Source organism: Anguilla anguilla, chromosome 10 (assembly GCF_013347855.1).
Source record: "Anguilla anguilla isolate fAngAng1 chromosome 10, fAngAng1.pri, whole genome shotgun sequence".
NCBI lineage: Eukaryota > Metazoa > Chordata > Actinopteri > Anguilliformes > Anguillidae > Anguilla > Anguilla anguilla.
The window spans coordinates 45,914,653-45,941,776 of record NC_049210.1 but is presented as its reverse complement, the minus strand read 5'-3'; the positions used below and the strand labels follow the sequence as shown (position 1 = coordinate 45,941,776).

Here is a 27,124-nt window from a genome sequence, read left to right as displayed (position 1 = left end):
ATTACATATTAATAATTTAAATACACATGTTTCAGTGTAATATAGCCAATAAACCAGAGATTTTCAGATTCATTTCATTGTCACATACAACCAATCCTGAAATATAGAAAACTATTTTACAAGTGATGTTTTTAAGTTCTGTACATTGTTTTATGATTCGAAGGTATTTTTAAAAAATAAAACAAACAAAGATATACCCTGGGTTAAGTTGTCATCAGATATCATCTAGCCACTAAATTATACTGATTGGAAACGGTCTTGATAAAGCACATGATATGCTACATTTTTGTTTCTACTGTATAAATGTATGTCTTCTCTCAGGTACGTATTGCCTACGGATGTTTCTTTAGCCTTGCTCAATTGTTTAGCATTTCAAGAAACTGACCCTTTGAATTTAACGCAGTTTTCCTGGAGCTGTCTAGACATTTTCACATTTCACTCCTAATTTTGCTTCGGCAGTGTCCACAATAGAGTCGCCTAATCGCCTAAATATCTAAATAGATTTGTGCACATCAATTGTGACCAATAATAATGACACAATCGTTCAAGTGCCTAAACATACAATTGCCATGCAATCTACAACTCTTTGTAACATAACAAGGACAAATGACAGGATCTTTTTTCTTTGGGTGGCTTGTTTGAAACTCCGTACTGTCCTTATTTACACCCTACATTAAGGTTAACTCGGTCGACAGTGAGCGGGTCCCCAACAAGCATTGAGCGCGCTTTTCACACGCTCCATTTTTCCTTATCTGGCAGTACCAGGAACTGGATAAAGGCCAACCCGCGCGCTCAGTTCAGGGCCTCGTTCAGTTGACAGCAGGTGACAAACACGGTTTTCACGCCGACGTATGTAGGAATTAGCCTACCTATTCGCCTGAAAATGATCGGGGAGCGAAGCACAAAATGCTTGTGTGACGCTGCGCCGACATATTTTCTTTGTCACGGTCACAGGTCTTGGAAATCATGCGTGGAAACGCCAAAAAAGGCCATTTCAAAATGTACTATAATTCTCAGTTGCAGTTTAAAAAAAAAAATCAGTTTGCTTGTAGCCGTAGTAAGTATTACACGTAGGCCAGTTTTTGGCCTCCAGTAGACCTATCTATTGGATGAACCACTGCGTGTGCTTACAGACCATTATTAGCCAACGCTAGAATGGTCCGCTCCTAGCCAATCGCAGGTGAATTATATCCATATGGCCTTTCCGTTGAAAGTAAGGGTGTGACAGAAATAACGTTCGTTTCTGGCCTTATCTGTAGCAAAACATGCTGTGTATACAGCCTGGCCCGAATAGCTGGGATATTTATAAAGCATATGTTATTCATGAATCCAAAAGTTTTACGCTCCAGTGTAGAGAAAGCCTTTCTTCAAATTAACTTCATTCCATTCTGTTTGAATGAAATAACGTAAAGTGGCTAGAATTAAAGAATATGTAGAATAAGTTTAGCTTTAAGTTTAGGACATTACAATCAATGAGGACATCCTTACAAATGTTTAAAAAAAAGTTTTACTACTTTCATCTCAAACATATCATTAGCAATCGACTTTCATGAAAACACCCGTTAACAAGAAATGTAAAAAAAAAAAAAAAACTATTTTAAACGTATAAAAATGTTTGGCTGGGAGGAATAGTATGTAATATACATGTAAATGGATTTATTCAAGTAGCCCTACCTTATTACAAAATGACAAGCAACAGCATTAGTTATGAGTTAATCATTTTATTATAAACAATGTAGCTAACCTGCTAATGTAGGAATGAACCACGCACATTTTACTAACCAATGTCATTTTAAATTATATTGTCTGCGACCGCGGTGCTCCATTGTGTTCACTGGGAACAGGTATTCAACTCTGGGTCAATCATGTGGCATGTAATCATGTAATCCTCTTGAACGAAACATAGGTGGTAAATAAAAACAGCTTCTGTTCATGTCAGTACATTGTATTTGAGATCATATGGCACGATTAATGGTCTTTAATTGAACTTGAAAAAAATTAACCTGTGAATTGCATATTCCACTGCCGTGTGTAGATCAAAACAATTTTCAGCAAAACACCCACGTTCCCGTAGAACCTTAGTGTCCGTTCTGTGCTGAAAGATAAACCGTAGCGACGTCAGACAGTTCAAATATCTACAACTGTGCACGAAAATATGACAGTTCCTTGGTTTTTCAGGCTTCAAAGAGAAAATACTTATATGACCACAAAAAGTAGATTACTACGGTGTACTTTTTCATTAAAAAAAAAAAAACTAGGTGAAAGAATAAGACTGTCTTTCAGAAGCTGCAGTTTATCAACACAACTAACGGACTGCAATGTGCTGTATAAGACACTACATCAACGTTACCAGGCACGAGGTCGGAAGTTCGGACTGAGCTTCTCAAAATCTGAATATATATGAATAAAATTGAGGCAGGGGGTCTGTTGAGAAATATAAACGGTGGTGAGAATTAATATTTGCAGAGAACATCGGACGGTAGGCGAAAAATAGACCAAGACTCATAACAACTCGCATCTAATTCTGAACCGTCCCCACTCACTGAAAAAACTGAAGAAAAACAAACTTGCAGTTTGTAGTAGAGAACACCTGTAATAGAACCTAATGCAATGCTTTACCTCTGCAGAAAATGGCCCGTACAGATACACCTGCAATCAAAACGTACGCACACAGACAGCAGTAATGGTCCACGTATTCAATACTTTCAATGGCAGCACATGACTGAAATACCCAACAAGCATACATACGCCAACGTTCCTGAAACAAAGCAATGGGGACAGAAAAGACAGAACACATGATACACATTTCATTTCAAAAGCGATAACCATAATCATACGTGTTCCATTGTCTCTCAGCCAACCTCTAATTACAGTGAATATGAATCATAAAATATAATATTCCTGGAATTTTCATTTACTGGATTTCAGGCCAGGTTTATTTATAAGGTTCATTTCTTGTAGTTCCTCAGTGGCTGGGTATTTTTCTCACATTTATTCAGCAAGATTCATACTGACAACATTGTCTTTAGAAGAAAAAACAAAAACAATACTGAACGTACCGAAAATATATACATCTTTATACTGATGTAATTTTAAGATATTTCAGCAGAAAATAATGGACCGGCAGTACCTATAATTTCCTCCAAGTTAGCAAGTTTATTGTACAGTCCCTGTGAAAAGTTCTGATGAAACTGAAATGTAGGTGCTAAAAATGCAGACTGTTTTTCAGGATGGTGCACACGCACACTGTATGTGTTTTTTTCTTAATAAATGCATTCACCCCATGATAAATACAGAGTGAGTTAACACTCAGCCAATCAGGACTCTCTGTAGGGTTGCCTTGTTTCCTGTGAAAGTCCCCACAGTGTAAATATCAATGCAGGGTCACTCAGAAACAAAATGGCCACATGCAGCTCAGCTGACTCTATGCAAATGCCTTGATGTTGGATTAGTAAAGTTTATTTTTTGTATATGCAGCCACCAAAACTCAAATGCACTCCAAAACTGCAAAAAAAAAAAAAGGAGGTGGGCTCAATGACACTTCAACTCAAGGACAACCCACATCAGTTTAAATCTTACGCATATGCAATCACTTCTGTCCAGGCAATTTCATGTGAAACGCGTGACACCGTGCTGTGCATATCGGTTCACTGGCCGAAGCATGACGCTTGCTCTATTTACAGTCTCTTCTCGTAGCGTGTGACGTGCGTCAGCTTCAGCCACGGAATCTGGAAATAAGATCCACCCTTGTAGTGCACTGGCTCACCACACTGGACCCAACACCGGAGGAACTCCGTGAAGATCTGGCAACCCGAGAAAGAGTTAGGCCACTCCTCCAACCACAACCACAACCACAACCACGCCTCCCCACACCAACTGTGACATCACAGCAGCACAAATCAAACCGCTGATCCGGGGCCCTGCCCACCACGCCCACGTGTCAGCAAGGTGTGAGGAGGAGCGGAAGGAAGCGGGGAGTATTTTCTACGTGGAGGGCGGCCCGTGGGCACCCAAACATCAACAGTTGTTGAGCATCCTGGCCCTCAGCTCCTTGACACGGGGGCTCTCCTTCACGCTGCCCACGTCGATGTTGTAGACGGTGGTCTGCAGGAAGGTGTAGACGCTGCTCAGGGCCTCGTCGTACGACAGGCCGAAGACGAAGTGCGCCTTGAAGAGCTCGTCGAAGGCGCCCAGCGAGCAGTTGGCCTGGCAGGGCAGCAGGTGGCGGTCCAGCGCCAGGTAGAAGCTCTCGATCTGGTCCCGCCTGCTGCCCACCGCCACCAGGTAGGGCTGCCGCGGACCCTCCAAACCGCCCGGATGCCACTCCGTTCTGGACTGTGACCGGGGAATCCAACCCAGACAGAACCACACGCTTTATCTTACATTACACTGCAGGCATTTAGCAGACGTTCTTATCCAGAGCGACTCACACAAAATTTTTTTACAATTACAATACATTTACCTTACAATATTACAGTCATCTCTAGTCAACACGCATCTACAGTAACGCTATCAAAGCTATATTGCCATGACTACTACTACAGCAGTTTTAGAATTCCCACAGCGCGCTTTTGTTTGGGGCGTACCTTGTAAAACTGGACGACGCGGTCGACCGCTTCGCGGGCGCTGATTTTGGCAGATTTCCTCCCGCCGGGCGGGGGGGGCAGCAGGTGAACCAGCAGCAGAACCGAAGCCATGTCACTGTCCCAGCCTGCAGAGAGACACACACAACGACACACTCACTGAGACCACAGACCCTTTACATTACATTACAGGCATTTAGCAGACGCTCTTATCCAGAGCGACTTACACAACTTTTTACGTAGCATTTACAGTACACTGCATCCAGTTATACAGCTGGATATATACTGAAGCAATGCTGGTTAAGTACCTTGCTCAAGGGTACCTTCAGGTTACAAGACCTTCAGGTTACAAGACCAGCTCCTTACCCACTATACTACGCTACCGCCCCTTCACCATATCAGACTCGCCCGGACACGCATGCGCGTGCGTGACCACGCGCCACGTACCCAGCACTTCCGGCACGTCCTGCTCGCTGATTGGCTCGTACTCGGCGCACTTCAGCAGGTTGCTCAGGTCAGCAGACTGCGTGAGACACCTGGCCTCCCGGATCACCTTGGCCTTGAAGCTGCTGTCCCAGTTCTCCAGCAGCTTGCAGGCCGTCTCCAGCCCAAACAGCAGGGTGAAGTCCTGATTCACCTAGACAAGAAAGAGGAGAACATTTAGCTACAAAACATTCACATACTTGCTGGATAACAGAAAAGGACATTACTGGCTATTAAGTACATTACTTCTAGGATTCCCACTAATAGGACCAGTAGGCGCCACCTACTGGTCCAGATAGTTAACTACACTAGTATTTACCTGAAATCAATGGCAATTCAGTTTCAGTGGGCTACAATATGAAGCCATTTTACAGGAACAGATCACATAGCATCCCTCATTTTAACTTGAACATCTCTTCCACATGACATGAAAACTATAACAAGAGAGTTTCTGGAGACACTGCACATTAGCCTCACTTTGGAATTTACAATAAATACCGTGTCCATCGCTCACAAAATTACAATGTTCACGTCACGCACAGTACCGAATCAGCAGGTGAAGAGCAGCCGGAGTGAATGCTAAAGATAAGAGCCAGCGCGTGGAAACCGGACGGTGCGACGCCATTTTGTGCCTGACTCACCAGGCCCTTGGTGTCCAGGAACCTGGGGAAGGTGGCGAGGACGGAGCCGGTCTTCTGCGGGTCGTGGACCAGCTGCTGGCGGAACTGGAAGGTCTCGCGCATCTTGAGGAAGACCTGCTCCTGGTCGGTGCACTGGGCCATGTAGGAGATGGCCTCCTTGCACACCTCGCCCTGCAGCTGCTCCCCCAGCTGGGTGCGCCGCTCGAAATTCGGGCCCCGGCTGACGATGGGCTTCTGCTCGCCCCCCGTCCGGTGGAAGGTCTTGCGCTGCACTGTCTTCAGGCGCCAGGCCAGGTACCCCGTCCCGTTCTGGCCGTCGTAGAAGTGCTCCTGCGCGACAAATGTCACCGATGGGCACACTTACCACAGGATGGCATTTGATAAAAATAATGTTTTTCTGGAATGCAGAATGGCACTGGTACATCTATTAAATTGTTCAATTGAAATCTGGACATCTGGCAACCCTGTACAAATGTCATACTCACATAGCCTTTCTTGGAGAAGGGATCCTTCAGAGAGGGGAAAAGTGTAACAATGCCCAAAGCGTAGAGTTCTCGCACATTCTTGGGTGGAATTCTCCTAAAAGAAACAACAAAAAAGGCAACCCAAGGACAGAAGAGTTTACAATAATCATTTGAAACATTTCTTAATCTTGAGATGTGCTCAGCGCAGGGCATGATATGGCTAGTGGAACACTTAAGAAGTTAAAAACTTAAGAAATCGGAGAGCTGTGAGTGAGGCACATGAGCGTTCGTCTGGGAGACGGGGAGTTTTACCCCTGCGTTTCGGTCATGTGCGCCACCAGGATGTTGATCAGGTGTCTCCTGGTGGTGTCGGTCAGCGTCCCGTTGATCCGGTACTCCTTCATGACGTGCTCGCCATCGGGCCGCCGGGCCAGCACCGCCCGGACCAGCTGCGGGTCCGAAAACGCACGGACAGACAGTCACATGACACCAGCGATACGAGACCACGGCACGGTTAAGCACGAGCATGCGCATGCTGCCGGTCGCGGGAACCGACCGCGAAAATATGAAACAGGAAGGAGAGCCGTGCCTTCGCCCAAAATCCCGCCGCCTCTCTCAGACCGGTTTCGTTTCTCGCGGCAGGAAGTGAACGAGGCTGCAGGAGCAAAGCGAACTCTCTCACCTCTCGGGCTTCCGAAGCCATGTCCTCGATTTCGGGAGGGGGGCGGGGTCGTTTGGCCGAGCGCCTCGCGGTCCGGGACGGCCCCCTCTGGCTGACCGAGGGCAGCACCGGGACCTCTGGGTACGAACTGATGATCGCGGGCACCATGGGGCTTATGGGGGTCAGGGCGCTTCCTGAAGAAACACACGAGCGGAACACAGAGGACACGTAACACATGAACGGAACACAGAACACATGTAACACATGAACAGAACACAGAACACACGTAACACATGAACGGAACATAGAACACATGTAATACATGATTGGAACATAGAACAAATGTAACACATGAACAAGAAAGTGGAATAAAATCAGGAAACCTGTTGTGTTGAGTGTGTATATGTGAGTGTAACTGTATTAATAATGTAAATGTATTTACAAGGAACTCTTTAAACCCGTGAATGATATGATAAGATATAACCAATATGTGTTGAGGACAGTAAAATACATTATATTACATATGTATATTACATTACATCATAACGCTTTCAAAAGGAAATCCTACCGCCACTGACATCTTTGGCACTGAAACATGAATCAGCCTTTGAATCAAACAGACCAGGGAAAGCTTCGGTATCAAACATGTTCAGGTCCGACTCCTCAGAAAAGTCAGCGCTTTTCCCAGCTAGAAGAAAATGAGGAATAAGCTATCACAACAAAACAACTGTATTTTAACCTTTCACAAAGAACTGACAGATGTGCAATGGTCTTCAATGCTTCTGGCAGCTTGACATACTGCATATTTAGGTCATAGTATTACAGTTGACAAAAGATTATGCACTATAATTCAAATTAATGATTAGTTTCAAATGAAATACCCAATTATTGTAGTGGCAACAGCCAGAACTATCTCCCAACAAATTTCGACAAACTTTAAATAGTAACAGGAGATGTTTGCTTAGAAAATCTTATCCAGAGAGAGCCAGAGGCATTCAGTCCTCGACGTGCACAGCAGTCTTCCACGGTTAAAATGGCAGGAGAACAGGACAAGGCGGGTGTGCGGGAGACACGCACCTGGCCCGTCCTGATGCGACCCTTCCACAGCGGGGCTTCCTTCCGGTGACTGAGACTGGAACGACACGGTCTTCCTGCACGCGTCGCAAAAAGGAGGCTCCGATTCTGCTGCCTTCCCGCAAACCGCGCAGAACATGTCGATCTGGAGGGAAGAGAGGTGGTCACCGTAACCATGGAAGCAACTGAGAGAGTAAGGAGGTGCAAAAAAAATAAAACTGGAGGGTAGATGAACACACTGAGCAATTAAGATAAAATTGAAAGTAAAATACAGAGGAAACGAACTGTTCCATACAAGCAAAGTCTTTTTCAGATAGACCTCATAAAATAATTTCAGCAAAGGGATTTATCATGATAACACATATTTAGAACAATTGCATTTTCATACCACACTAAATTAAATGTGTCTGAGGGGCTCATAGAAGTTGGTTTGGAATTACCAATCTTGTTCACGTGTATTTTATTGATACTTGACTTTTTGAGAAGTCTTCTGATTATAATTCAAGATCCTTTTATTTTAACAGACACTAACCTTAACCTCTGACTCAGGGTCCTCTTGTTTGATGAGAGCATCAGAATGAACCAAGTTCTCCTGCGATTCTGAACGGTTAAAATAATTGCATTGATTCAATTTTTAATCACGACAAAATTACAAATAATCATATTTAAAGGAGGAATTGCACATGCATTGACATTTCATGTTTGTGAAATGGAAGCATTGGACTTTGGGTTAATGTGTGTGTGCTCGAGGGTTTGCAGCGTGTTCTAACTTGCTATTGCAAAACGCACTCGGAACGTATACTAAATAACATGATAACACACCGATGTAGACACCGCTAGCTACAACAGTCCGTATCTGGAGTGGAGTTTACAACCTCTCTGCAAGAAAGACTTTAACATCTTGCAGTAGTGCTGATTGTAACTACTGAGATTTGCTCATGCATAATGATAGTTAAAGCATTTATTACATCCAGAAATCACGCGTTTCAATAGGAGACCCACACGTCGCTCTGTCAATCATGCTCCACAACAAAAGATTGGTCATAAGCTATTACCCGCAACGTTCTTCCTGGACTCTCTCAGTGACTGTAGCGCGAGAGCTTTCTCTGATTTCTGCAGTTTGATTTTTAAGCTGGCCTTTTCGTCCTCGTGCTGGGCTATAATAGATTGAAAGTTGACGAGGCTGTCCTCGTACAACCGAGTTACCTCGCACACAGTGTTTCGGACCAACACGTCCATAATAGAGGCGAGTTGGGTCTGAAACGCCAAAACGGAGGCTGACATTGTTGCTTGCTGTTAATGTTCTTCATCACTTGTTTTTTCATGGCGGTGTAGGACGTTAATGTCGGTGTTTTACCGCCCTCTATCGTACTGGAGCGGTTGAAGAATGGACTGTCAAAGACAAAGAAATGACTGGATGTTTGCCGCTTTTGTTAATTGGACATATCGAATAAAAAGCCATGTTAGTTTATACAGTATAGTACCGGATCTGCCACAGTCTCCTCTCTACCAAAATCGCACTCGAAGACAGTCCGTGCTATTCGATGAAAGGCCAGTTTTTTTTTTCTTTTGCTTTATAGAACTTGATTCGCCCTCTCTTTCTAAACGAATTAGAGTCTGGTTTACAGGACCCGAATCATATTATGATGACAAATAATCATAAAACTGATTTCCTCTGATTTATGGCACCAGAATACCTGGTAATTCTTAATATACTAGACTGTAACATGAGGCTGTAAAACTTTGACAAAATTAAACATGTGGTCTGTGAAAACCTGGTATGGTGAAAGGAAGCTCAGGAACTTTAATCCTGCTCAGACACTTAGTAGTGGTACAAGGTTCTTCATTTTCCCCCCACTGTCACCAGGCTTTATATTCAGTATGATAAATGAACCTATTATCTCTGCCAAAACAAGTCACACAGTCAGTATATATGACCGATTATTATTCAGGCAATATCCACAGTGTAGTAATATATACACTTGCTGTTGTTCACTGTTCACTGTTTACCACCAAAAACAGATTTCTGTGACTACTCATAGTGGTCAGTAATGTACAGTATAGAGCAGAAATTTAAAAAAAAATAGGAGAATATATGTAAATATGTGAGCTTCAAAGTAAGTAGGCCTAGGTGTTGGCACAATAAACATGGAAAATCTTTAAATTAATGAAAATGCACTGTTTTTTCCAGACATATAATCCCACGTATGACATTGCTCTATTTAAATGTAACAGTTTTAAATGGTTTTATCAATAGCATTTGTAGAAAAAAGCTTAAATCCTGTTTATGTGTGCTTTTAATTAGTTACAATTCACGAGCATACTGTTCACATTTATTGTAGGAAAACGGACTCGTATTTTGACGTGTACACTCTTGTGAGGACCGGAAGTAGAATTGGCATCGAGGATTTCCTTCGGATCTATGCTGTACCGATGGTCCATGCATTTTGGCTAACTTAAAACGTTTGGTTTACAAACGTACCGTATGTTACGTTAGAGCAACCAGATTGTAGGTCAACTAATCTTCGTGAAGTAAATGCAATCTGTTGTGGACAATAATAATGTAATTAATGTATCATATTAACTTTATGATTTCTTTTCACAGTTAGATGAAAGCGTCCTCTACTGTCGTGCTGTTTGTTAAACGGAAGGCCTTCTTGTTTTAGTAAAAAAAAGTCCTTCCGGATTAGCCACCAGGTAATCTGCATTGTTTGTCATCATCAATCGAGTCCACTATTTCTGCAAAATGTCAATGTCTCACGAATCCGTGATCACTTTTCAAAACCAACTCGCTTCGATTATGGATGTTTTGCTGAAAAACGCAGTCTGCGAAATAACAAAGTTATTCGAAACCAGTTTATCTGAAATTCACTCTATCAATGTGACACAACGCGAGATGGAAGTCTGTGCATCAAAACTCAAACTGCAGCAAGCAGGTAAAACGCCAGAAACGGAGGAGGAATACAGTGCAAACAGTGGAAGCAACAAGACGGAGTTTGAGACTTGGGATGAACACCTTTGCTCTGGTACCATCGACGTATTCGGACACTTTGTTTCCAGCGATAATGAAAATGTGACAAAGACGTCAACGGCTGTAACGGGTAAGCAGATCTAACTTTCGTGGCATGGTAGACTAGCTAGCTGGCTGGAGTTCAGCATGCCATAATGAACGCATGGACGCTCTATAGCGAAATAGACTAAACACAGTGGTCGCAGAGCTAGCCGACACGAAGAAAATAAATGGCTAGCAAATAGCGAAACTTTTCTTGCAACTGTCACTTATGTAGCCTATGTATAATGGCATTACAAGACTTTCAAAGTTCATCTAAATGTAAACGATGAAATCTTAATTACGCTTCAGTTTCCTTTCCAACGTACAGTAATTGTCAGTCCTCGTCAAGTTATTGATCAGGTGTAATTTAGCTGGCAAGCCAAATAGTGATCAAGGACTGTCCGAATGCAGATAAACAGGATGGTGACAGCCATTCCGAGGATCGAGACTTCGAGCAGCGTTGGAACTGCGATTTGTGGCGAGATGGAGAAAACTCAAGTTCTGAAGCAAGGATAACGCAGACCCAGCCCATCCAGGTCAAACGGGAGATCCCCGAGGTTTGTGAAAGTTTTTATCGTTACCGATAAAATATCAGCCTGAATTATCCGATAGTGGTACTATATTGTATGAATATGGCGTTGAGAAGAGCGTTTCGATATGTCTATGAACTTCTCTCAATTTTCCTTAACCATAATGTTATAAGTTTTGGATGTATAGCTTTTTGTAGATTTAAGCAGAGTATGTTTAACCACTAGCCATACCATCATGCACCCTGTTCCTGCCGAATGGCTGAAGCTAAGCAGGTGTGGGCTTGGTTAATACTTTGATGGGAGACCACCTGGGAAAACTAAGTTGCTGCTGCAAGTGGTGTTGGTGGGCCAGCAGGGGGCAATCTTCCCTCTGGTTGAATTAATCCTAGTGCGGATGATGGGGACACTGTGCTGTAGGAGATGCCATCTTTCGGATGTGACGTTAAACCACAGTCCAGACTCACTGTGGTCATTAAAGAACCCATGACACTTGTCACAAAGAGTACATTCCCTGGTGTCTTGGCTAAATTCCCAACCTGGCTCTCTCAAACTTGCCACCTATTCATCCCGATTTAATTGGCTAATAAAAAGTTCTCTCCCTCTCCACCTTAGCTAATTTGTGCCAAAGTTGGTCCATAGTATCATCTAGAATGTCATTGTATGCTGTAGCATTAAGATTTGCCTTCACTGGAATTATGGGGCCTAGCTCAAACCATGAAAAACAGCCTCAGACCAAGGGGTGTCCAGATACTTTTGGTTATACAGTGTATGTTTATAGCATTTTAAACAAGAACCAGTCTTACCATGGTGATCTATGTGGTGTTCTCTGCAGACTGATTCGTGCTGCTCCGCTTGTGGAAAGATGCCTGTGTCTGTCGGGTCACTGTGCACCGCGTGCACCGGCTTCAGCCACCAGGGGGCGCACGTTGACTCCCAGACATCATCGCTTTTACAACCAGGTCTGTTTTTTGTTTTTCCACTTTAAAAAAAAAAACATCCAGAGTATAAGGCTCTACTGAGTGCTTCACTGAAGACAATGGCTGGATGGATGGATGGATGGATGGATGGATGACCTGAGTTATGTTGAGCCCACAATGTAGCCCTTTCACAAAGACTGATTAACAGTTCAGGATAAACTGCCAAACAGTGTGGGTATAGTGTGTGCTGTTGATGGTCTGCGTTGTGTGATAGCAATGTCAAGCTGAAAAAGACTCCGGCACATCATCAGAGGATTAATAGTATATATGGAGAATGGCATTCCCTGAGTTTTCCCTGTGTTTTTACCCCGCAACTTACATTAAATGGCTATTTTATGCCAAACTGTCCGACAGTAGAAAATAATATTGCTAATATAATTACCTTGTCCATACTGTTCAAAACCTTCCTCCAGTGTTCGGGTCAAATCAGACAGATTTACAACTTTTCATAAATCATAAATATTGTGTTTTTCATCTGATTGCCTCAAGACCTTATGTTTTCCTCCACACTAGGCATTTGAACATATAAAATTGCTGATCACCACTTTCTTTGAATTTTGAGTGGTTTAGTCAACTTTGTTACATCTGTGGTGTTCCGGGTCTAAAATGACCGCCATAGAAAATTAATGGGTAAAACTATATTATGTTCATCCAGCAGATGGAAAGCATCCCCATACACACACCCACTCACCCACACATCCACAACCACAACCCCCTCACCCCCCACCCATCTGCCCCCCACCCTTTCATCCATCCCACTGCCCCACCCCGCCCCCCCACACACATTCACCCCCCCCTCCTTCTTGCACACACACACAGAGGGGGGTTGGTTCTCAATGGGCTTATGTGCCCATCCCCCCCACGTGAACCACACCTTTCAGACTAAACAATGTATCATATCTTCTCACAGACCCCATATATAAAGCTTTGGTGACTCCTCTAATTCAACGGCGTCAGAAGCTTCCCCGCACACCAGCCTCTGCCAGTCTGGTGAGGAGTGTGCAGCCCCCAGCCGCTCCCCCAACCGCTCCCCCCCAACGAGGACAAGGACAGAAAAGGAAGAGGTGCAAGCTCTGTGCCCCTAGAGACAATAAAACCAGCCACACATGCCACAAATGCCATGCCTACGTTTGCAAGACACACTCCAAACTGATCATACATTGCCACTTATGTGCGTGAACACACACACACACACTTTCACTCACACTCACAGAGGACTGTTCATGTTGATGTTCTGTTCATATGGTCTCTATGTTTTGAATTTGTTTGTTTTTTTTACCGTAAATGTTCATTTAGAAATACATTTTCGGTGTCTGTTCTTTGTATATTTACTGCAGTTACTCATGTTAACCACTAGTTGGAGACATTGTTTCACAGCTTAAAAAGGTGTTAAACAAAATTTGGTGATGATTTATGGTTTTGTGTTAATATAAGAGCGGTTAAAACAGACCGGCCAAATTTGGCCGTGAAGACTATAACGAACACTGGAGAAAGGTTAAGAAAAAGGCAGTAAGAAGATGTGTTGGTGTAGTCGTTTCCTATGTAGACATGTTTGATGTGCACCATCTTCACATGTTGATAAGTGGCCTGTGTTCTCCTCTTATTGCGTGATTGTGCTTGCATGTGGACAGTTCTGCGCTTTCCTTTACTGCTGATCCCAGAGGCGTGGCTCCAAGCTAATGTGATAAAATCTGTGAGATTTGTGCCTTTCTTTTGACTTATTTAGATCTGTTCTCAGTCAATGAAAAAAATGATTAGAAAAGTCATAGAGGGCATAAGCCATCTTAAAATTTTCTGGCATAAAAAAATCTGCAGGTTAACAAAATATTTGCACCGAAAGATTAGGTCAGTACCCACCCCCCCCACCCACCCACCCACTTCACATTACTTATTGTGACGCAGAAGTAGTTACAAATTTAACTGAGAGGAAGTGGGATCAAAGCAGCTCACTGAGTTTGTCTGTAAGCCTTCATTGAGCCCTAACCCCTTCCTGTTGTAACTCAGAAGGCAAGCGGAAGAACTGGCACCCCAGGTGTGTTTTTCTGTGAGTTTCTGAAGCTCAGGACTGAGGAACCCTTTACTACCGCATGCGTTACTGTGGTGTGAAAGCACTGTTCTGTAGGAGCGTTTCCTCTTTATACACAAAGACCCGTCATTTTTAAACAAAAACCAGCTTTCAGAACAGCTGGGCCTAGCTCTGAAAGTCAAACAATCTTTATTTTGCACAGCGTCGTTTACAATCTGAGGTTCATGCAGGATCTCAGGGTCCTGTATTCAGTAGGAATAGCAATATTAAATATCACCTTTGTAAATGATGGCAGTGACTGTACATATGGTCATTTCCTCCGCTGTTAGGCTACGTTTTCTGTGTTTCAGATGAAGGAATAGAGAATGAGGTTCCTTCTATTAGTTGAGGCTCAAATCACCATCTTAATCTCAAGAATGATCATTTGGGTTACGTTCATAAAATGATATCAACTGCTTTAAGTGCCAACACATTAAACTGTTTCTCTTCGATGATGCACACACAGACACACAACTTTTTGTTTCTTTGGGGGAAAAAAATCAATATCATGTTATTGCAAAACAAAATGAAGATGGTGGTAAAAGTATTCTTGTATTGCTTGCAGTTCCATGATGCAGTTGGGCCCTTTAATTAATAAGATTTATAACCAATGAGGTACTAACACAAGCTGCCTTTAATTTTTTATTTTTTTAAAAAAGTCTGGGAACAGTGGGCAATATGGTGAAATGATGCGAATTGTATGAAATCTGTGCGCTATTCTCCTGTTGATTTTGTCCCATGTATTTGTATTTTGCTAATGTTGCTGTCCAGTTAAACTGTGTGCAGAAGAAGCTCTGCCAGAACAATCAAACCCTGCTCTGGAGTGAATGATCTGGGACACCGGCCTTTAAATTAACTGTCTTTGATTGTAAACTTTAAACTGATTGGTCCGCCTGATGTATGCTGGCATTGTGTGATTTGTGTACTGAGAAAGTTTCAGTACCTTACTAACAGCACACACACACAGCATCTTAGCTAGCCATGTGCTGCTGGTGCCAGTAATGTTCAGTGCCAATCCTTATCCTTACTGCTGACTGATATTAAAAGTTGCAGTTCTCACACAAAATAGCCTATAAGCCACCGTGTGTAAATGGGAAGTACAGTACCAGTGGGTTTGGAGAGCACTGTCCGTACTAATGTTCAAACAAAGAACTGAGAACTGTAGGTGGTTTCGAACACTGCGAAAGGATATGCCTACAGGGGCCTAATCATAACTGCACCTGAAACCGAGAACATCACACGGACGTCTGCCCACCCGGCACAGTAACCGCGGAAACGCACCGCGTGATGCCGCGACGCACTGTCATCCCCGGCCAATGCCAAATTTGGCCTGCGGCGTATTTCCTGATGAAGTGCTTTGACGCAAAACACGACTGCTGCCTTCGTGCTTCTTAGCCATAAAAACAGCCATTTGCAGATCCGCTGCGTCGAACCTTTGGATGATTCTGTGGTACAGCGTTAACATTCTGGCATTGTTTTTTTTTGTGCTCGCAAACGTGTGTTTGTAGAAGATAGCGCCACCTTCTGTTCAAATGTGAAGGATTTCAGGAAAAAGGGTTTTGAAGGTATTATGCCATCAAAAAAAAAAACAAAGCAAAAAAAAAAAACCATTTCTGTCCAGTCTTCGGAAAAAGTCAATGATGCAGAATTAAAAATTTGAGTGGTAATATATTTGCAATGCTCATATCCAAGTGAACCTCCACGTGGAATTTATAAGGAATGTCTTATCTTTGGATTCATTGATTGAGTTAGTTGCTTGGAATCAAGAAAGCAATAGCAGGTTCTGGCAATTTTTATTTTGCCTTCTTTGTAACACCAGTTCCGTATCTTGAGGCTCTTGATGTTAGTCATTTGTTTGATCTCCTCATTCTTTCACGCTGGAGTTGTTCAGCAAGAATGACGAATGCCCCTTTGAATTTCAGCTGAATTATAGAATCTTTCATTTAAACATTTTCTGCGTCTCTCAAAACAAGTGGGCCGTTGACATTTGTGTTAGAATGCCAAACACATGAATATTTTACTTTAAATTAAATTTGAGGCTCACACAGTCTTGACATATTTTATACGGTGCATCATTTAAAAAAAACCCACTTGACAGCAGCTGACATTTCAGAACGGTTTCTAATGTCAACAAAATGTCGCTTGGTCCGTACTGCAGCTGAAGATACAAGATTTGGTTTTGCATTCTTGGACTACGGTATATAATATGTGAGTACACATGTTCTACAAATCATTTCTAAAGGAGAGCTCCACCAAATGTTTGATGGTTAAGCAAAGCGTTTGGTAATTTCAGTGGAATCTAAGCATTGATATACACTCACTGGCCACTTTATGAGGTTCACCTATCTAGTACCGGGTAGGACCTCCTTTTGCCCACAGAACAGCCTGAATACTTTGAGGCATGGACTCAACATGGTGCTGGAGACGTTCCGTAGGGATTTTGGTCTATCCTGACTCCATAACATCACGCAGTTCTTTTAGATTTTTTGGCCACACTTTCATGCTGCAAAGCTCCCTTTCCACCTCATCCTGAAGGAGCTCTATTGGACTGAGATCTGGGGACTGTGAGGGCCACTGGTGTGAACTGAAGTCATTGCCATGTTTGTGGAACCAGCTTGAGGTGACGTGTGCTTTGTGGCATGGTGCATTGTCCTGCTGGCCATAAAGAGATGCACATGGTCAGCAACAATGCTTAGTTAGATATGCTGTGGCATTCAAATGGTGCTCAGTTGTTATTCAGGGGGCCCATTTTGTGCCTAGAAAACATTCCTCACACCATTACACCACTACCACTGCCATGCTCTGGAGACACTTGTCAGGGTGGATCCATGGATTCATCCTGTTTACACCATGCTGCCAGAGTTGCTTAGATCATGCATCTCGCCCCCTCTAATGTTTGGTTGAACAACAAACAAACCTCTTCACCGTGTCTGCATGCTGTATATATTGCGTTGCTGCCACGTGATTTGCTGAGACTCTTTGCGTTGCTTGCGTTAACCAAATAAAGGTTTACCAAATCAAGTGGCCAGTGAGTGAATATATGTGCTATATGGAAACAATTGTTTCAACCCTCACGGATCACAGTTATCTGTCCAAAAAATCTAGAATCTGGTTTTATTTATATTTCATAGATGAAGTTGTGTGGTCACCGGGTGCAGTAGGCCTACGTCTGTTAATAATGTCGATTTGTTTGTTTTTATATGTTTTTACTGTAGGGTCAATATCTGCAGAAACAGAACACAATAACGGAAAGGCAGTCTCTTCCCACTGGACAGTTATGCCTTTTGAAAATGTGCCGACATTTGTACGTAAGATCAGATGTACCCCTAACCTTTCAATTTTTGTATACAAGTCCCCCGAAGCAAAAATGAAAAACGTCCAGTGAAGGCAGTTCCTCATTATGTGTTTTAGAATATCAGAGAGATTCTGCTGTCCCATGCAGAGGGAGAGTCTATCGTTAGAAGCCTGGATGAAGACCACTGCCTCAACCAACAGAAGAAGAACCAGATGGTGAGAATTCTCGTGTGGCACCTCATGGAGAGATTTGGCGAAACGTGAGTAAAAGTTCAACGACGTTCATTAATTTTTAATGCGATTTTAAAAATACATGGATAAATAAACGTTTTTTTTACGGCATTTTTTTTTTTTGTCGTTTTAGGCCGACATCTCAAATAAAGAAGGTGCTTGCAGCATCCCTTGTGACGGAGTTTCCTTGCCTGAAGGATCCCGAGGGTGACGGCTATGTGAGTGCAAGTCTGTTCTAGACAAATTTAAAATAAAAAAAAAACGGATATTTAGAACGCTGCGTAGTTTCTCAACAGATGTTATGTTCAGGGGAATAAAGCAATGAAACCCGACGGTTGAAATGTGCCGATGTTTCAGGAGGCGTGGTACAGCCAAGGCAAACACCACCACCCCGCTACCGGCTATTTGGAAGAGCGGTTGCGGAACATTCGAAAGCGAATTCGGCGGCAGAGCAGAGAGCGGTCCTGTAGCGGTCGGGCGGAAGAGGACCGACCGAGCGGGAGTGTGGCGCTTCCAGGTAACACCTTTCCTTCCGAAATTTAATTTATCACTATTGCGACAACAACAACAACTGCAACCAGCCGCTACGACGCGGAGCGCTGTTATTTCTAACTGCTTGGAGCTGTTCTCCCGACAGAGACGAGCGTTTCTTCGGAGAGAGCTTTCCAGATGAAGGAATGGCTGAAGCTCCACGCCGAGCCGCTCAACCGGGTCCAGGAGTACATGCGGGAAACGGCCGTTCACCGGGCGAACTGGATCCGGCAGAACGGGGCAAAGTCAATCGGAGAAATCTTGCAGGAGTATCCACACTTGCTGGCCACTCCTGGGATGGTATGATATTCAAGGAACTAAGCTACAGAGATGCATGATTTGGAAAATCTGTTCTAATGGCAAATAGCCAGTTTTTGTGTGGCCATGTTGGGGAATGCTGCCCTGTTTTACATTACACCACAGATGCAAACTGCAAGCTTGCTTGCTTTATAATTACAGCTTGCTTACTTTATAATTAAGCATGAGTCTAGTGAGCTATTGAGTCACAATAGCTTTTCTTGTGAGTTAAAACAGGTTATAAAAAGAAATGATAAATTATGAAAATTTTAACCTTAATTAAACAATAAAATTGTTTTCCCATTTTCTCCCTATGCCAAAGATCTCCCAGGATTTCGGTATTTTATATGACGGTTATGCTGACAAACTGTTCGAAAGATGGGTGCCAGTATTTGCGGAGAAAATCCTTCTGTTTGCCACAAAGGAAAAGAGGATAGAGGAATTCATACAAGACAGTTCCACAGGTGAATGTTATTTAATTTAAAAGCAGTTTCTCTGTAATTTTCCCACATGACCAGAATTAAAATCTTATGTTGTATATAATATGTGATTTAGAAATATTTTTATTATATTGTTTTTTTTGTTTTTTTTTTGCAGTGGGGGATCTTGCTTTAAAGTTGCTACCCACCATCTTGCCCCCTCCTGCCTTTAAGACCGGTAGGAAGATGAGCCGGCCGAGTTTGGAGGAGGCCAAGAAATGCTTCATCGACTGGAAACCAGTGAGTAAGGATATGTGGATTTAAGACCCTCACATTCACAGCGTCAATTTTATCTGCCATTCTGCTGTATTTCAGAAGAAAGCTCTCGGAAATCTCTCAAACGGTCCAGGTTCTTGCTTGTTTCACAGTTAAACGACGATTAGCTAAGCCTGAAAGTCGTCCGTTTGAAGGTCGTGGGGGGGGGGGTGTAATGGGGTTTAAACGACTGCCTCGAGTTACGAGTTTTAATTTCCTTGTTGTTGAAAGGCCAACACGAACATGACGGACTACCTGAGGCACGCGGAGGTGGAGAGGCCGTACCCCTTCGTCTTGCAGCTGGGCGGCGTGCAGACGTTCGCCATCGTCCACGGACAGGCCCTCCAGCAGGGGGCGCTGCTCAGTGCGGTTGACTTCTGCTTCAAAGCTTTCCTCTGCTTTGACGTCGGCTTCCCGAAGCCCTGCGCTCCCACCTGGGAATTCCTGCAGCACGCCGTGTACGGGATCACTTCCGGAAAACCGGCCCCAAACGTCCGCGCTCTGCTGAATTTTATTTCTGCCGATTAATTCATTAGTTCAAAATGTTTTTCTGTTCTCTTTTTCAGGTAATACAATGTGTGAGGACTTCTAATATTATTTATTAGTGAAATATGTTAAAACATGCCAATAAAAATGTATTTTGCTCTGACGGTTTGGTGAAATTAATCCTTTCACAGTACACATTTTGGTAATGGTTAACTGACATTTTAACTTAAATGGAAATTTCACACTGGATAGAAGTGACCCAGTATACTGTATTTGGGGTTATTCTGTCCACTGATATGACCCAGCAGTTAGGGTCTACATTGCGACTGTGGAGATGCAGATACTCCGTTGCACTTTACGTGTCTGTGACCTCTGGACAGCTTGCATGGAGGGCTACTGAAAACAGGCAGGTTTTTATATTTAATTTATATATTTATAGAGTTATTATATTTAAATATGGTCCGAGACTTTAAATCACTTTATTCAAACAGACTGCGCGACGCGCGGCATAATCAGTCAGCTTACTAACTGAAAATGGCTGCCCTGGAAAACTTGGCTGTAATTTCTACTGCAAAGAACTATGATTATTAATATTTATGATTTATGAAATATGAGAACTGCACCCCGCCCTCCCGTGGCCCGACAATTAGGCAGTGAATTGTTTCCGTGCCTAAACGACTCATCGACCATTTCAGATTTTGAAGCTGCTTAACTCAAGTGGACTGGGTACGTATCTTGCATAAGCTAACATTGCACACCAGTAGTTCATCAATTGGACTAGCGAAATATATCTAACCTGATTTTGCTGGCTGTCTTATTTCATTGCCGACAGTCTTGAGTGACTACTACACGCTGCCAGTTTTATAGTGTTGTCAGGCGTCTCTGTCGTTGTCCTGCACCACTCAGTGTCCTCTCAAACCTGTGTAGGCATGGAGAGCCTTCGAGCGGCGATGGAGGATGTGCAAGCCGCCGTTAAGAGAACACTGCCCGAGCTGGAGGCGGAGCAACTGGGCCGTTTGGTGGAACACCTTACGGGAAATGCCGGAGTGGAGAGCAGTGGCGATCTTCAGTATGTGCGGCTGAAAGATATTCAAGACTGCTTGATGCCGATCCAGTGCCGGAGATTTCTTCAGCCCTGCAAGGAAAGAGGTGAGAGGTAGCAGAGGCATCTTAGGGTGGCATTTTGCCAAACCCTTAAATCAGGGCTCCTCAGTTTTATATGAAAAGAGCTGGTGTGGGTGCAGTTTTTTTTGTTTTAGCACAGCACTTGCAACACCTGATTCAGTTAATTCAATTAGTCTTTGGTCAAGATCATGATGAGTAGAATCGATGTGTCTTGTACTGGACTTGTACCGAAACCTGCACCCACACAGGCTTTCCCTTTCCGGATAAGACTGTTGAGAATCTCCTCCCCCATCCCCCAACAATGACTTTTCAGCCCGGATAGTTGACGTTTTTAATCTTCTTTGTTTAGAGTCCGTTGGTGAACAGGCTCTGCCGAGCTGTTCGTCGTCTCCTCCGCCTTCGGAGTCGCGCGGCGGATGTAAGAGAGAACCGCCGTCCCCTCCCCTGTGTCCCGCTGCTCTACCTGCCAGCCCACCGCAGGTGAACGTGAGCTCGTCGTGGGTCAGCATCTTCCAGGTGCCCTGGGAGAGGATGCCCCCGACCCTCCGGGAGGCCGTGGCCAAAGGTCACCGGCCCAGAGCGGCCGACCGGAGGCTGATGGTCCGGCTCACCGTCGACGCCATGCTCGTGTGCTGCCCCAACCCCAACAGGGCTGCCTGCGCCGAAATAGCCAAAGCCATAGTGGCGCGGCACCCGGGTACCTTCGCGGACCTGACGGAGGAAGGGGAGAAGCTGGGCAGCGGGTACCACTCCCTCCTCACCCAGCTGAAGACCCGGGTGGAGCACGTGAACAGGAACAACCTCGTGCACCGGATCCGTCGGCCCAGGAGAACCGGCGCGGGCCAGGACGGCGAGAGCGGCAGCAGGCCGGCCAGGTGCCTGCGCTCCAGAGTCGACGGGTACGGGTGCGTCAACTGGCAGCCCAAGGAGCTCCCGGAAGGGGAGACGGCGGAGTCTCTGGAAGCCAAGAGGCGGACCATGGCGGCCATTTTCCATAGCTTGGGCCCCGACGGCGCGTCGGAGGCGGAGGTGGACGAGCACATGAGGCTGACGTACGTCTGCCAGCGGCGCACGATCAACGGGTGCCCTCCTCCGACCGTCGGCGAGGTCCGGGAGCGGTGGCCGTTCCTCTTCACCCGGAGGTGGCTCTGCTGGCACTTCCACACCCTCACCGGCGTCGACGTGGACAGCCGTCTGAGCGAGGCCCTCCTGACCAAGGGCAGGAGGATCGTGAGCTTCTTTCAGAGCCAGAAGGCCAAGTGGAGCCGGGACGTCCAGCGTCTGCTCAGCGAGATGCAGGGGGACTTCAGGGGGACCGAGGAGAACCTCACCACCATCGCTGCCATTCTTTTGGTGATGAAACGCTTCAAGGAGAAAGAGGACTCTCTCTTCCTCTCAGCAGATGTAAGTAGTGGTGATAGACCATCCATCCATCCTCTAAACCGCTTAATCCAGGTCAGGGTTGCGGTGGTGGATACTGATGTATGTAATTGTGAGAGTGTTTCATGCAAATATGAGGAGTGTGTTTTTTTCAGAGCTTGCTTAATTCATGGGAATATGTGTTCCTCTTTCATTTTGTGTGTTCTTGTAGGCGACTGCAACGAAGGAGGACATAGAGGAGCAGCTGACTTTGCCAGTCAGCCCAAGACTCATCATGCTTGGTAATTATTTGTTTATTATGATAGTAAAGAACTACAGTTAGGGCTGGGCGATATACCTCAACAATAATGCAATAGTAGTCTTTTTTCACCATAGAGTTCTTTACTTTTCATTTCATCTTTTTCTTTTAAATTATGCCTGAAGAGGTGAATGGGCAACCAAACTAAAGAGGCTGTGTGAAATGTTTCCGGAGAAAAAAACATGACTACTGTTATCTATTGGAAGCTGATGAGACAGAAAATCAGTACCAAGGTCGTGCAGCTTCCATGTGACCATGTGATGTATTTTTGTCTGTTGATTGGCTGTCTTATGGTCACCCAATAGATAAACAGTGGTGACATTTTTTTCCCCAAAGCATTTCACATGGCTTGTTTGTTGTTTACTCCCTCATCAGGTATAATTAAAGAGCGAAAACAACTGAAAGAAAGGCAATACACCACACAGTTGCTATGCCCGGTATTGCAGGCGATAGTTATCTCGCCCATATAGTCGCCAAGCCCTAACCACAAAGTACTATATTGTGTTCTTGTACATGAGAAATAGTAGTCGGTGACTGGTTTGTAATAGTGTCCTTTATGCTTGCGTGTTTCAGGGAGTAGCCTGCTCACTGCGACCCGGTGGATGGTTAGCATGGAGGGCAAAGTGGCCTACGTGCTGGACGGCCAATCAGATTTTGCAGCTGCCCTGACCGTCCTCTTCAGCTGCTTTTACGTCTTTAACATAGAGTACCAGGAGTCGGCCTGCGCCACCCTGGAGCTCATACAGAGGTTAGCATTTAGCATTTATGCGCAGCACTTAAACAACTTTACGTGCATAAATTATTCTTTATTATTTTATGTCTCTTTTATTTATTTCATGATGTTTTTATTTCCAAAGGACACTTTGCACGTTGGCTCTTCTGTTTATTTTCTTTATTTATTTCAGAACTGCTCAGCCTGTCTGTCATTTGGTCTTCCATATTTTTCTCTTGCTCTGGAAGCCATTTTAACTGTTCAATCACCCCCCCCCCCCCACCCAACACCCACCACCACCCCAAGAACACTTGGGACTGAACATAGCGTCTATAACATATACTACTGACATAGTCATGAACGTTTTAAAAGCATTTTGTTTACTGATGTAACGTTGCCGTTGTCTTGTTACGGTATCGAACTGTGACCCAAGCAAAACTAATTTGGTGAACAATAAAGACAATCTATCAGTCTAGTCGCTTTCATATTAAGTGATTGGAGTCGATGGTTGTTGTTGGAGTGCAGGGATGGTGTCTGGCTTCTGTAGTTTTGTCGAGCCGCTGAATTGTTTTTGGGATGACCCGTGTATCTTGCTCTGTGTTTTAAGACTCGGGTCTTTGTCTGAGGCTGTGCTCTCTGGCGTCCTTCTCAGGTTCTTCGCCAGGATAAACCCGGAGTACGGGGTTAAGTGCTCGGCCAAAGTGGGCGTGAGCCGCAAGTCGGGCACCATCGTGCAGCGGAAGGCCGCCGCCGTCAACCCGCACGTCACCACCTTCCTCCAGCACCTCATGGAGTTCGAGTGGAAGACCTCGAAATAACACTCAGACACACACACACACACGGCACCACCTTCCTCCAGCACCTCCTGGAGTTCGAGTGGAAGACCTCGAAATAACACTCAGACACACACACACACACGGCACCACCTTCCTCCAGAACCTCATGGAGTTTGAGTGGAAGACCTCGAAATAAATAACACTCAGACACACACACACGTCACCACCTTCCTCCAGCACCTCATGGAGTTCGAGTGGAAGACCTCGAAATAAATAACACTCAGACACACACACTGACACACACACACACACTCAGACACACACACACACACTCAGACACACACACACACACGTCACCACCTTCCTCCAGCACCTCATGGAGTTCGAGTGGAAGACCTCGAAATAAATAACACTCAGACACACACACATGGCACCACCTTCCTCCAGCACCTCATGGAGTTCGAGTGGAAGACCTCGAAATAACACTCAGACACACACACACACACACACACACACTCAGACACACACACACACACACGTCACCACCTTCCTCCAGCACCTCATGGAGTTCGAGTGGAAGACCTCGAAATAAATAACACTCAGACACACACACACGTCACCACCTTCCTCCAGCACCTCATGGAGTTCGAGTGGAAGACCTCGAAATAAATAACACTCACACACACACTCACACACACACAGCGCCACCTTCCTCCAGCACCTCATGGAGTTCGAGTGGAAGACCTCGAAATAAATAACACTCAGACACACACACTCACACACACTCACACACACACACACACACACAGGGCACCACCTTCCTCCAGCACCTCATGGAGTTCGAGTGGAAGACCTCGAAATAAATAACACTCAGACACACACACATGGCACCACCTTCCTCCAGCACCTCATGGAGTTTGAGTGGAAGACCTCAAAATAACACTCAGATACACACACACACACACGGCACCACCTTCCTCCAGCACCTCATGGAGTTTGAGTGGAAGACCTCAAAATAACACTCAGATATACACACACACACACACTCACACGTCACCACCTTCCTCCAGAACCTCATGGGGTTTGAGTGGAAGACCTCAAAATAAATAACACACAGACACACACCAGCACACGCACACCCAGCAGACACGCAATGCAAATATAACCTTGTTATTTTTTCTCCCTCATTTGTGATGGTTGAACCTTGAATTAAATGTTATTAAATGAATAAAAAGAAAGAAAATAGACTTTGTTTTTATTACAATCTTGGAATTAAAAGGACTATAAATATTTTAATTTTTTAATTCTTTTTAACAACATTTAACAGTAAGCCAATGCGTCAGTTCATTCCAGTAGTAATTAAAACCTGATTACAGTGGAGCTTTCTTGCTGTAAAACTGATTGCAGTAGCTACTGTAAAGCCAAAATGTTGAAACTTTCTGCCAACAGTATCCAGGGGCTGCCGATCTGAAGATTGAAGGGGTGGAACACTTTCCCTTGAACTGATTCTTGGTCTCAACCTGTTATGTATATATGGAAAGCTTATTAATAAATTGCAATAAACTGGCTTGTCACAACTGTATGGGAGAAAGAGTTGAAGACTTGTGGTGTTGAGATTCATTGAGACTCTGTGTGGTTTAATGTGTTTTCGTCATCCAAAAATCCAGCACCCCAGCTGATACACTGGAAACGTATTCACAAAGCTTATGTGAATCCTTCAAAAACATACCAAGTGAAGCTGATGCAGTCTCCTAATTGTACTAAATGTGTATTGTGGAATAAAAGGTAACATAAATACATATGTTGTGGGAGTGTTCTGCTTTATTTTGGTCCAGTATTTCATATTTTCTTGCAGAATTGCTACACACTGATATCTAATTTTTGCATCTTCTTTCTTTGACATATGATCTGTCTTCACTTCTGCTTCTGTTATTTCTGCTTTCTGTAGCAGCCGCTAATAATACTATCCTTTGGTTATGGACATCCCCACATATATTAAAGGGAGATGTGTGGCTCTCTGAATATTGTTTTAACAAAACGCTGAGTGGCTTTTTAGGGACTATTATTAAATAGTTCTTTTACCATTCAGTCTTGGGACTGGGGTGAATTTCCAGGATGTCTAAGATGTCATTATGTTTCTGCTTCTCTGGATTTAATCCGCTATTATTAATGTCAATTAAAAAATAATTTTTTTTGTAAAACTTTGTCAGAATCTGTATTACAGTTTTGTGTTATTTTATGTTGTTGTTATGTTTTGTCTATTGAAAATAAAATCAAAATGGAAAAAAATCGGCCTTTAAGCTCCTCTTATTGGCCTCCTCAGCACCCCGCCTCCCACATCATCTCCCTTCTCACAGGCTGAGAGGTCAGTCACTTTTTAGAGGTATCTAGAGGTGATTGGTTGAAGGATTACAGTCTTTGACCTTTGACCCAGGACACGCAATAGGACACACGGGACATAGTCCACTGAGAATCAATCAATTTTAATGCATCTTGCTTGCATAATTGAATGGTAAAACTAATATTTAGTGTATTTGTATTTGTGTACTAGTTCATGTTGAAACATTTGACAATATTTTAATATAAAAATCTATGTTATCTGATCATATTTATTTTATTTTTTCTGGCAGAATCCCTGGAGTTTAGAGAGGCGGGGAGAAAGCGCCCTTTCGCCCACACGGAGGACATGAGAGGTTTGAACCCGCAGCAAATGCCATCCAGAGTTACTGA

General features: G+C 44.1%; 2 protein-coding genes and 2 long non-coding RNA genes across 5 annotated transcripts; 2 read left to right on the top strand and 2 right to left on the bottom strand.

Moving 5' to 3' along the window:
• Window positions 1–1,705: 1,705 nt before the first annotated feature.
• On the bottom strand, window positions 1,706–9,241 carry LOC118207068. Its single transcript, XM_035380364.1, has 11 exons — window positions 8,962–9,241; window positions 8,439–8,506; window positions 7,910–8,051; window positions 7,401–7,520; window positions 6,854–7,026; window positions 6,484–6,620; window positions 6,193–6,286; window positions 5,708–6,037; window positions 5,031–5,220; window positions 4,587–4,711; window positions 1,706–4,335 (listed from the first exon to the last, which is right to left on the bottom strand). Exons 1-11 carry the CDS (start codon window positions 9,188–9,190, stop codon window positions 4,018–4,020), a joined length of 1,926 nt encoding a protein of 641 aa, XP_035236255.1. The 5' UTR covers window positions 9,191–9,241; the 3' UTR covers window positions 1,706–4,017.
• Window positions 9,242–10,255: 1,014 nt separating this feature from the next.
• zgc:113210 (uncharacterized protein LOC541387 homolog) lies at window positions 10,256–24,703 on the top strand. 2 transcript variants are annotated; one of them, XM_035379263.1, is made up of 11 exons: window positions 10,304–11,007; window positions 11,370–11,515; window positions 12,321–12,447; window positions 17,746–17,834; window positions 17,942–18,084; window positions 18,189–18,273; window positions 18,413–18,572; window positions 18,693–18,886; window positions 19,206–19,347; window positions 19,481–19,602; window positions 19,849–20,266. In XM_035379263.1, the coding sequence occupies exons 1-11, from the start codon at window positions 10,653–10,655 to the stop codon at window positions 20,143–20,145; spliced, it is 1,860 nt and encodes a 619-aa protein (XP_035235154.1). In that variant the 5' UTR covers window positions 10,304–10,652; the 3' UTR covers window positions 20,146–20,266. The 2 variants fall into 2 exon arrangements, with proteins under 2 accessions (XP_035235153.1, XP_035235154.1); XM_035379262.1 differs by lacking the exons at window positions 17,746–17,834; window positions 17,942–18,084; window positions 18,189–18,273; ... (3 more) ...; window positions 19,481–19,602; window positions 19,849–20,266 and adding exons at window positions 21,031–21,252; window positions 21,578–22,632; window positions 22,820–22,889; ... (1 more) ...; window positions 24,271–24,449; window positions 24,594–24,703 and having other exon boundaries at window positions 10,256–11,007.
• Window positions 24,342–24,695, bottom strand: LOC118206485. Its single transcript, XR_004761204.1, has 3 exons — window positions 24,622–24,695; window positions 24,468–24,544; window positions 24,342–24,390 (listed from the first exon to the last, which is right to left on the bottom strand). It is a non-coding gene; the product is annotated as an uncharacterized LOC118206485 (long non-coding RNA).
• A 120-nt stretch (window positions 24,704–24,823) lies between the features above and the next one.
• Window positions 24,824–26,193, top strand: LOC118206484. Its single transcript, XR_004761203.1, has 2 exons — window positions 24,824–24,932; window positions 24,998–26,193. It is a non-coding gene; the product is annotated as an uncharacterized LOC118206484 (long non-coding RNA).
• Window positions 26,194–27,124: the final 931 nt, after the last annotated feature.

What these genes read in the sequence shown, in the direction of transcription:
- zgc:113210 (XM_035379262.1), top strand. Translation starts at nt 10,653, where the DNA reads ATGTCAATGTCTCACGAATCCGTGATCACTTTTCAAAACCAACTCGCT. An exon ending in TCAAACGGGAGATCCCCGAG is followed by an intron (nt 11,516 to 12,320) that starts GTTTGTGAAAGT and finishes TGTTCTCTGCAG; the next exon opens with ACTGATTCGTGCTGCTCCGC. An exon ending in TCAGCCCTGCAAGGAAAGAG is followed by an intron (nt 21,253 to 21,577) that starts GTGAGAGGTAGC and finishes TTCTTTGTTTAG; the next exon opens with AGTCCGTTGGTGAACAGGCT.
- LOC118207068 (XM_035380364.1), bottom strand. Translation starts at nt 9,190, where the DNA reads ATGTCAGCCTCCGTTTTGGCGTTTCAGACCCAACTCGCCTCTATTATG. An exon ending in GTCCAGGAAGAACGTTGCGG is followed by an intron (nt 8,507 to 8,961) that starts GTAATAGCTTAT and finishes TTAACCGTTCAG; the next exon opens with AATCGCAGGAGAACTTGGTT. An exon ending in CACATGACCGAAACGCAGGG is followed by an intron (nt 6,287 to 6,483) that starts GTAAAACTCCCC and finishes TGTTTCTTTTAG; the next exon opens with GAGAATTCCACCCAAGAATG.